Raw genomic sequence first — 11273 nt, 5'->3', positions numbered from 1 at the left:
AAAATGAGAATGTGTTGTGAGTACTCCCTTGCCAGGATGTGTAGACTGATATATATACTCTCCCTTGTCGGGATATTTTGGGCTGTTAGTTGTACCCTTGTCTGGTTAAAGGTATTTAGTTGTTATCCTCCCCTGAAGGGGCCTACTATATGAAGTCAGATATTATATATGATATTATGGGATCGTGTGGCACGCCGTCCACTTATATATGATATTATGGGATCGTGTGGCACGCCGTCCACTTATATATGATATTATGGGATCGTGTGGCATGCCGTCCACTTATATATGATATTATGGGATCGTGTGGCACGCCGTCCACTTATATATGATATTATGGGATCGTGTGGCACGCCGTCCACTTATATATGATATTATGGGATCGTGTGGCACGCCGTCCACTTACATATGATATTATGGGATCGTGTGGCACGCCGTCCACTTATATATGATATTATGGGATCGTGTGGCACGCCGTCCACTTATATATGATATTATGGGATCGTGTGGCATGCCGTCCACTTATATATGATATTATATATATATATATATATATATATATATATCATGGGAACCGGAGTCTCTTCTGCTTATTTCCGATATTTCATTTTTATCTGTTACTCCCCGATAGCATGTCCCCTCCCAGTTTTACTTTGTATTATCTTGTTATTGTTTTCTTGCACTTGTTGTATATATATCTGTATAGGTTAAATGTGGTAGGTACTGTCTAGCCTCGTCACTACTTCGCCGGGGTTAGTCTAGCACTTACCAGCACATGGGGTCGGTCGTGCTGATGCTACACTATGTGCAAATTTTTGTGCACAGATCAGGAAGCAGCTTACGGACCACAGCAGTAGGATTTTTGGGAGCTGTCTTAAGTCCAGGGACTCTCGAGGTAGCCTAGCTGGCGTTCGCAGGCCGAAGTCCCTTTCCATGTTTTTCGTTTGTTCATCTTGTATCAGACAAACATGATGTATTTCCTTTCAGACATTGTTTGTAGTATTCTGTAGTAGTCCGTGAGCTAGTGACACCAGACCTTGGGTAGTGATGTGTATTAAACTTCCACACTTTTGGTTTTCAGTTGCTTTAGATTTAAAGTCTTCCGCTTAAATTTTGTCTCGTTTATTATATTGTTTGAAAGAAAGCAGGAAAGGTGTTTTAAATATTTGGCTTGCCTAGCTCCGATAGTAGGCGCCATCACGACACCTGATGGTGGAAAATCCGGGTCGTGACAGTTCGGAACAGTGTTGTACTTATTGTGTATAACTCTTAGAAAAAGCTTATGACTTGTGCTACCGGTTTTGGGAATTGTATTTTGTTCAGAGTAATTTAATTTAAAGTTAATGAATACCCATATTATTACAGTAAATATTAGGCTTACCTAGTTTAGAAACTAGGTGCCATCACGACTTCTTTGGAGGGATTTTTGGGTCGTGACAAGAGTCGTTTGTAAATAGTAAGAGTCATTTGAGTATGTAATAAGTCGTAAAGTAAATAGTACGAGTCATATTCATGAACAGTAAAGGTCGTTCATGAAGGGTCGTTTGTAAAAAGTAAGAGTCATTTGAGTTTTCTATATATAGTCTATATCCGAGAAGAAGGAGGAGGACCCTCACCTTCTCTCTTACAAAAATTTTAATTTAAGTCTTTCATAATAACAATTATGGAACATTCAAACAAGCTACAAGATCAGGTATGTTTATTCATAGTCATGTCTAATTAAACTTTTGTATTCCTTATAATCTCTTGAATATCATAACTGTTTATCATGTTATAGTACTGTTATAAAGAACATCTTGAGAAAGCTTGCCATGTCTAATAATGTTGAGAGTAGTTAAGCCCAGACTATGCCATCCTAAGGTCGAAACCGGTAGGCAAGGAGGCCATTTAGAGGGGTAGACAGAGTTGAGGCGCTGTTAGGGAAAATGATTGAAGCAAGAAAAGCATGGTAGTGGCCAGAAAAGATTGTTCAGAATAACTTATTAAAGGATGATAAACCCTATGATAAACAAAGAGGTTAGAGGGAATATGTTTAGTAAACAAATTATAAGAATAAATAAAAATAGATGTAATGAGCAACTACACATATCTACTAGATGACAATGATGATTACAAAATACTCATATTATATACTTTTAACCAACTTAATAACGATATTAGAAGAAAAAATTATGATAATTTGGTTACTTTTAAATAATAAACATAATGGAACAAGGATGTACAGAACTAATTCTATCAGAAAAAATAGACGAATTATATTTATATGAACTAGATTTATATTCATATTAATGATCAGCTACGAATATCTGCAGTACTGGTTACGAACTTTAGAAAATATAAATTTATTAGAAAAATTATTAAGAGAAAATGTAGAAGAATATCAAAAAACCCAAGATATCCAATACTTAGAATACACGGGAGAAAATATAAAAGAAATTTCAAGGTTAATTCCGCTAGCCGCAAAATATTATGAAAAAACCTTTAGTTTATAATACTTATAATAAACTAAGGGTCCTCCCTATCAAGAAAATGGTATCAAGGTTAACAAAAGTAAGATAAATATTAAACATCTACTCCAATAAGTAAAACCATGGACGATAACACTAAAACTAATAGTACAAAACCGCAACAAATACCCATAAACAATGAGTCAATTACAGAAATTAGGCACATTAAAATAAATAAAAAATTAAGGAAAGTAAGAAATAAACTAAAGAAACTATACCCAGAATATGAATATTTAAGTATTACTAAAATAACCAATGCTAGGCTATCTAAATTAATAGATACTATATCCAAAATAGAATACAAATATATTTACTATCTTAAAAATAAAATATGAATAAAGAAGAATTCGCACTAGAAGAAAAAACATATGAAAATCCGGAAGGATTAAAAATAATAATAATATTTTCTAACTTAGGAAGAAGATACAAGAAAATAGGAAATAACCGAAACTTAATGTTAGAAAAAGAAACGGTAAAACTAGAAGATAGTTTAACTGCAATGATTAGAATAACAAAGGAAAACGAAGAAATAGATAGAAAACGAGAAATTAAGGAAATACAACAGCAAGCTAAAGAAAAAATACAACAGATAGAGGAAGTAAAGAACACTAAAATAACAGAATTATAAAAAGAATTAGAAATACTAAAACAGCTATATGCAAGTAGACAAAAAGAAAAAGAAAAACGCAAAGAAGAAGAACAAGAGTTAAGACTGACAAATGAAATAGAAAAATTTAAATTACAGTTCGAAGAGGTACAAGATAATCCACCAAAAATAAGCATAAACGAAATAAATGATCAAAGTGATGATGATAAGGATCTAGGAGAAGACTATTCAGAAACAAGTGAGACATATACAGAAATTATAGAAAGAACAGAAACAAATCCAGAAATAAATACAGGAGATATGACCGAGGATAAACCAAGCACATCAGGAATAAAAAATCCAAAACATCTAAACCCGAGCTATTACAGAATAAGTTATGATTCACATGATAGGAACAAAACATTATGGGATAAGAGATTAAATAGGAAATGGACACCAAGACAGATAACTGAACAATGTAATTTTTTAGATCTAGATTGTGTAGCAGATATAAATAAAACAATCCAACTATGGATAGGATATATCTCAAAACAATTAATAGATAATAAAATAGCAGTAGCTGAAACACCAGGTTATATAGAAAGAACACTCATAGGAACAGTAAAACTATGGTTACAAAATTTAACAAATGAAAGCTTAGATACATTGAGAAGTAATAAGAAACATGATGGTACAGTTGCAACAACGGCTACAGAAATATTGTATTGTTGCAGAAATATTGTATAAATATGAAATAGCGATAAGAAATGAATTTAGTAGTATGACAACAGAAATAGAAGAACAAAATAAAGAAAAAACTACAAATAGAAATTTAATGACAAAATTAGCAATATGTAATATGTGTTATATAGACGAATATACTTGTGCATTTAGAGACTATTATTATAGAGGAACATATAGTCTGGATGAAAGTAAAGAAATAAGAAAATTATATTTTACCAAATTATCAGAACCTTTCAGCTCAAAAATAATAAAAAATTGGAATGAAGCAGAATTAGCAGATACCCTAGGAGCTCGAATAAAATTTTTACAAAACTGGTTTATAGAATTATGTGAAAAATATAAAGAAAATATCAAAAAGGATAAAATATTAGTAAAAAATTTGGCATGCTGCAAAAATAGAATAGCACCTCAATTCGGATGCACGGATACATATTACAAAAAGAAGGTAAGAAAATAAGAAGATATAAATCCAAATATAAGTATAAGAAACCAAGATGAAGATATTATGTAAAAAATTACAAACATAAAAAACTATATAGAAAAAAGAAAAAACTAACAGAATGCACTTGTTACAATTGTGGAAAACTAGGACACTTAGCTAAAGATTGCAAATTACCAAAAAATTCAAAGAAAAAACAAATTTCCGAAATAATAATAGACAATGATAAATATACACAAATGGAATATATAGATTATGAATTAGGAAGTGAAGACAGTATATATGAATTTTCAGAAAATGAATTATCAGAAAATGAAAAGGATATAAATAATAACATAATAGAAGGATCAGACGAAGAAAATTATGACTGAAAAAGATATATAAATCATACAACAAGAAGAACACCAAAATGAACAATCTTCAGAACAAAAAATAATATTTGACACCACTATATTTGAACAAATAAAAGGAAAAGATTTGGACCTAAGCATAGACAAAATACTAGAAGTACCAACAATAAAGAATTGGTTTAAAAGACAAAAAGAAGAATACTACGTAGTAAGCCAAAGGGAACATATAATAGACTGTAAATACATTAAAGGTAAAGCCAGAATACCAATATTAAATAAAAAATTATTAAATAAAGAAATACAAGATATAAAAGCAAAAAACCCAATAAAATACGTACATTTAGGAGGAACAAAGATACTAATAAAAGCATGTTTTAGAGAAGGAATAGATACCCCTATAGAAATATACTTAGCAGACGATAGAATTGTACAACCTATAGAAAAAAGTATAATAAGTGCAGTAAAGGGTAACTTAATATACCAAAAATTTAAATTCATAGTAAGTGCAAACTATTCGGTTGCAATAGATGATAAAAATATAGATAAATCATTAGTTCTATACTTGCAGTATCTTGTTAGTAATTCGTTGGAAATAAATCCTTTCTTTAGTGCACTTGTAGCTGGTTGCATCTCTGGTTTTAATAATGATAAAATCCATTTTTGGACTTCATCCATATCTCCTTGTCGTAGTTCCCTTGAATTTGCATATATCATTAGTTGATCTCTTGAGTAGTAGCTCCAAATGGCATTTTCCTGTAGATAATTGTTGGCTAATTCTTGGATAATAGTTGCTATTCCAATTATTCTTTTGTTGGTGTAAAAACTCGGTATCTCGATTTTTGGTATCTCTGGTTGTTGTTCTATCTCTTCTGGTATTATCATATCTCGTGTAAATCCTATTTTTACAACCTGTATAAGAGGTTTTATTTCATCGTATAGTATCTCAGCTGGTGCTGTATAGAATTTTATAAAAAATAGGTTTCCTTTTGTAATTATTTTATATGTAATAAATGCTTTATATATCTCTGGTATTCCACTTATCTCTTCTCCATCATAGGTATATACTGTGCTAAGTAATCCGTAATTGTAACATGTTTTTACTAGATTGGATCTGGTCTTTGGTTGGGCAATAAGTCTATTATATCCTTGGAGTTTTTGGGTTATATAGTCTTGTGTTGGATTTGTTGTAGTAGTTGCTCTGGGGTTAAGGTTTAGAAATGTTTGGATTTTGTATATGTTTTCAATATAGGTCTGGGTAATATGGTTGTATATTTTCTTATTTTGGTGTAGACTGTTTGCATAGGTTGAGGTTTGTGGTATTGTAGTCATTATTTCTTTTGGTATTTTTGGAGTAATTGGTTTATCAAATATGCTATTCAAATTGGCATTAGTATACGGTTTCTTATTAACTTGTTTACTCGTACCTGCAGCTGTATGTAAACAAACATTGTTATGGGTTTTACGGAGTTTCCCAACGTCTCCCTCTAACTCTGGAAATTTTGAGTCTTCCGATCGACTTAGCTCCGTATCTTTAGTCATGCTGCTGACTTGGCTTGCTTTCCTCTAGCTGTTGTAATATTTTACCCATACTATCCATCTGTAAAGATAGAGTAGTAAGGATTGCAAATAAATCTTTTGTTGCTTGTCTGTCATCAGTTTGGGTACCTTTTTCTTGATAGGTAGTCTGCAATAACATTTTTATCAGTCTTTATTATCTCAATTGTAAATGTAAAATTTTATATATTTAATTCAAGCCTTCTTATTTCCTTCGTTGTTACTGAATCTTGTACTTTCTGTGTTATCCACCATTTTGCCTGTGTATTATTTGTTCTTACAATAAATTTGTTATAAACGATATATGGCTCAAATGCTAACAAATATTTATATAATCCAAATAGTTCTTTTCTATTTATCACCCATTTTAATTGTGGTTCCGTGTATGATCCTGAATAATATCTACAATGGTGTTCAGTTTTTCCATTATTATATTTATATTTGAGAACTTCTCCATAGCTGTGATCACTAGAATCAGTTTCTACTATGTATGTAAACTGTCTTTTTTCATCCGGAAAATATAGTTTTGGTAATTTTTGACACATAATTTTGATCCTTTTTATATGTATTTTATCTTTTTCGTCAAAATGGTATTCTACATCTTTCTTTAATTTTTTCTGTAATTGTTTTTAATTTTCTGCTAATTTAGGAATATATTCTCTTACTTGGTTAACTAATCCTAAAAATGATTGTAACTTCTTTTTTGTATCAAGTGTTTCGTTTAAGTTAATTATTTTTTGTACTATATGAGTTTGCATTTTTATTCCATTTTTATCTATTTGTATACCCAAGAATTCTATTTGATTTTTCATTACTTCTGCTTTCTTTTTACTTAAACTAATTCCTGATATTTCTACAATGTGTATGATCGAGTTCTTCCTGGAATTCGAAAAGTTTATGTTCAAGTTGTGACACATTCTCGTTAGGAACCTGAATAACCTAGCCATCAGTGGCCTCTACTCGTTCAGCTGTGTTCTCCTTCCTAATGTTGTTCAAATCTTCCATCTTGCCTTTGTTCTTGCTTTTAACAGGACTAAGAGGAGGAGTGGGTGGAGGGCCCTTGGATCTTGTGAAATAAGATGACGATGTCAGAGTGCACGAACTAACCTTTGGGGGAGGGAATAAATAAACAACATAGTGTTGCAATATTTAAACACATAGTGTGGGAATGTAAAGCGTGTCCTAATTTGGGAACCTCTTTGCGCCTGAGGTAGGACTAGCGACAAATTGATTTGGAGAACTTAGAATGCTAAATGACTCATTTTATTGATAAAAATAGGTGAATCCCAAAAGGACACTAAATAAGCGTGAAATGAAGTCACTAATGACCGTTGGCCTTATTACATTCATAAAGCGAAAAAGGTAAATTCCTATCTACTTGGTCCCAGAAGGACCTTCCTCAGGTTGAATGCTCTTGTTGATCAAATCCTCCAGCTTGCGTAGGTTCACCAGTAAAAATGCCTTTACCAGGTGTTCTCCTTCGTTTCCTTCTGCGTTCTGGCAATCGGTGACTCTCTTCCCCACTTTTCCTTCCAATTCCATCAGATTGTATTCTAGATATTCCAACTTTTCGCTAGTTTTGGCGGCCCTCTCTTTCCACTTATTGATTTGGTCATTTGATGGAAGACTCTTCCACCAATCTAGCAAGAGTGGGGGAATGAATCATACCAAAACTGTAACGACCCGACCGGTCGTTTTGAGCTCTGGTGCGTCATTCAGAAGTTTGAGGCCATGAGCGGCTTCATCTCAGGTATATTGACTTGTGTTTATGGTCAGAATTAAAATTCAGGAAGTTTGGAGTCAAATCTAAATGGAAATTCTCATTTTGAAAGCTTAAAATTGAAGAAATGAACTAGGATTAGAATTTTGAGTAAACGACCTCGGAATTGGTATCTGAAAGTTCCAACATGTTCGTATGATGATTTCAGACTTGGGCGTATGTCTGGATTTGGTTTTGGGTAACCCGTGAGCATTTCGGCGTATATTGTGAAAGTTAGTACTTTAGAAGAATTTCATAAATTTGGGTTGGAAGGCATTTCAGTGTTGTAGATGTCCGTTTGGGATTCTGAGTCTCGGAATAGATCCGTATGGTGATTCTGGAGTTGGGAGCGTGATCGAAAGTGAATTCGGATGTCCGGAGGTCATTTTGAAGTCATTTGGCTAAATATAGAAATTTGAAGGTTTTTGAGAAAATTCGACCGGAAGTGGAAATTTTGATATCGGGGTCAGAATGCGGTTCCGAAAGATGGGGCAAGTCTGTAATGTCGAATGTGACTTGTGTGCAAAATTTGAAGTCATTCCGGAATGATTTTGGTAAGGTTTGAGACACTTAGTCTCTTTTAAGGAGGTTTAAGTTGGAAAAGTCAACTGAACATTGACTTATGTGTTAGAGGGCTCGAATTTGAATTCCGATGATTCGGTTAGCTTCGGGGGATGATTTGTGACTTAGGAGTATGATCAGAAGTAATTTTGGAGGTCCGGTGTAGAATTAGGCTTGAATTGGCGAAGTTAGTATTTTGGCGAATTCCGGTTGATAGGGGAGATTTTGATCCGGGAGTCGAAATGGAATTTCGAGAATTGATGTAGCTTTGTTATGTCATTTGTGATCTGTGTGCAAAATTTCAGGTCATCCGGACATCGTTTGGTCGGGTTTTTGATCGAAAGTGTATTTTCGGAAGTTTTTGGAAACTTAGGCTTGAATTCGATGAGTTTTGGGTAATTTGATGTTGTTTGAGGTGTTTTGATGATTTGAGCAGGTTTTAATGATGTTATGAATTATGTTGGCATTTTTGGTCGGGGTCCCATGTGGCTCGGATAAGTTTTGGAAGAGCTTTTGGAAGATTTTTGTCGTTTTGAGCATAAGCATGTAATGATCCAAGAGTCCATTTTTAGTTCTAGAGATCCAAATTTGATTTCGAGACTTCCAGAATTTAAATCATGAATTATAGGACTGATCTGGAAATTTTGGTTTAATTTCATCAAGTCGCGATTGGGTTTTTGACATGAAATATGAGTTAATTATTTAACGAGTGAAATATGTATTGAACTAGGAAATAGAGCTCTGAATTGAGTTTCGGTTGAAGTGTTGTGTTCGTATTATTATTTGTGACTCGTAGGAACAAGAATCGTCTAATTCCGAGTTCGTATGATGGAGTTAGAGCCTTTTTAGTGAAAATAAAGCTGCTGCAATTTCTGCTGCTAAGCTGTCTTTGGACAACAATGTGCAGTCGTGGAGCGTACTTTGGAGACCTATATCTTTTGATCTACAAGAAATTTTGAGATGATTAAAAAATAAAAGTTGTAGCCCTTCGTATATAGTTTCCATAAAGCTAAAGAAATTGTAATGTGGACTTTTGTAGAGAAAGTTATGATTGATTGAAAATGACTGGTGGAGCAGTTTCTCCAGAAATTTTCTGATTTCATGGAGCCTATTTAGAAGCTCATATCTCGGGATATATAAAGAGTTATATGGTGTACAACCTATCAAATTAAAGATCTTTGAGTCTAGTTTCTAAATCTTCAAACTGTTTGTCATTTGGATATTTATAAAAGACGTTATGGGTGTTTAAACAGAAGGTATCCGACAAGGAACAATTTTAATAGGATCTACAACTTGTATAGCACAAGTGCAAGGTACAACTCGATGAAGCACGGACAAATTCTTTTAAACACGGATTTGTCTTATTTCTTTCATTTGGCTTGGATTATTTTGGAGATAATTTCAAGGGGGATTTCATCAAACATCAAAAGTGAGTTGTTTCTACTTATTTTCAAGTTAAATACATGGATTAGAGTTGAAAACTCAAGTAATTTATGGACAAAAATGGTGGTTTAGGGCTTGAAACTTAAGAGAATTAAATGGTGATTTGAGGGGTCAAATGAACTCCGATTTTTGTGAATTTGGTATGTATAGACTCGTGGAGAGATAAGGGTCGTATTGATGTAAAAATTTCTGAATTTCGAGACGTGGGCCCGGGGCTCGGGTTTTGCTAATTTCGGGATTTTCAAATTTTTCGAGTCTTTTCGATTGGGTCATATTCCCTTAGACTATTGTAACGTATTCGTTGTGGTTTTGACTAGATTCGACGCGCGAAGAGGTCGATTCAAGAGGAAAGGGCATTGCGGACTAGTCTACGGCCGGTTAGAGGTGAGTAATAGATGTAAATGCTGTTCTGAGGGTTTTAAACCCCGGACTTTCATATCGTAACGCTACATTGAGGCGTGACACATGCACTCCATGGCAAGTGCGGGGTCGGATACTATTGGGGATTGTGACTTGGTCCATCCCGTGTGATGTTTATACTATACTGGTGATTGATACACATACTTTATTGTAAAATCCTTCGAGGATTGATATTACTGCTTAGCATGATTTGCATATCATTTAATTTCAGTCCAAAGTTTTAAATGATGTTTTGGAAACTCAGCCATAATTCTAAGTGTTGAAAACTTAAATGATATTTTTAAATGTATTCCTGGGTGGGAACTTCTGTTTTGTAAATGCCTAAGGGGCTTATTATATTATTTTCTGGATTGATTATAAAGTGACTTGAAACAGTGGTAACATTGACACTGTGTGATATACTTGAAACAGTGGTAACAATGACACTGTGTGATATACTTGAAACAGTGGTAACAATGACACTGTGTGATATACTTGAAACAGTGGTAACAATGACACTGTGTGATATACTTGAAATAGTGGTAACAATGACACTGGATGATATACTTGAACAGTGGTAACAATGGCACTGTATGATATAAATTGGTCAGGTAACAATGGCTGACCGGTCAGGTAACAATGACTGACCAAGATATTGCGCTTGGGCTGTAGGAGCCCCTCCGGAGTCTGTACACACCCCCAGTGAGCGCCGTCGACGATAAATAAATATGGATGGCTCGGGCTGCACGCCGCAGTGGGTACTGGAATGTACCATCATATGCATTGCATTGCATTCATGTATTTCTATTTATACTGTTGTTTAGCTGCTCAGTTCCATATGTTTCTGTATATTTGGATTTTAGCTTACTTTGTGTATTTACTGGATTTTCTTATCTTCGTACTGTAGTTACTTTTATTACTCACGGGTCGG

At 33.7% G+C, this 11273-nt stretch overlaps 1 protein-coding gene across 1 annotated transcript; it reads right to left on the bottom strand.

The window, feature by feature from the left end:
* Positions 1-3338: 3338 nt before the first annotated feature.
* Positions 3339-6165, bottom strand: LOC142164193 (uncharacterized). Its single transcript, XM_075221525.1, has 2 exons — positions 5332-6165; positions 3339-3473 (listed from the first exon to the last, which is right to left on the bottom strand). Exons 1-2 carry the CDS (start codon positions 6163-6165, stop codon positions 3339-3341), a joined length of 969 nt encoding a protein of 322 aa, XP_075077626.1.
* Between the last annotated feature and the right edge of the window lie 5108 nt (positions 6166-11273).

The sequence above is a fragment of the Nicotiana tabacum genome, chromosome 1 (assembly GCF_000715075.1).
Source record: "Nicotiana tabacum cultivar K326 chromosome 1, ASM71507v2, whole genome shotgun sequence".
In the NCBI taxonomy this organism is placed as follows: Eukaryota; Viridiplantae; Streptophyta; class Magnoliopsida; order Solanales; family Solanaceae; genus Nicotiana; species Nicotiana tabacum.
The sequence above is the reverse complement of the archived record's forward strand: the minus strand, read 5'-3'. Positions and strand labels throughout refer to the sequence as shown.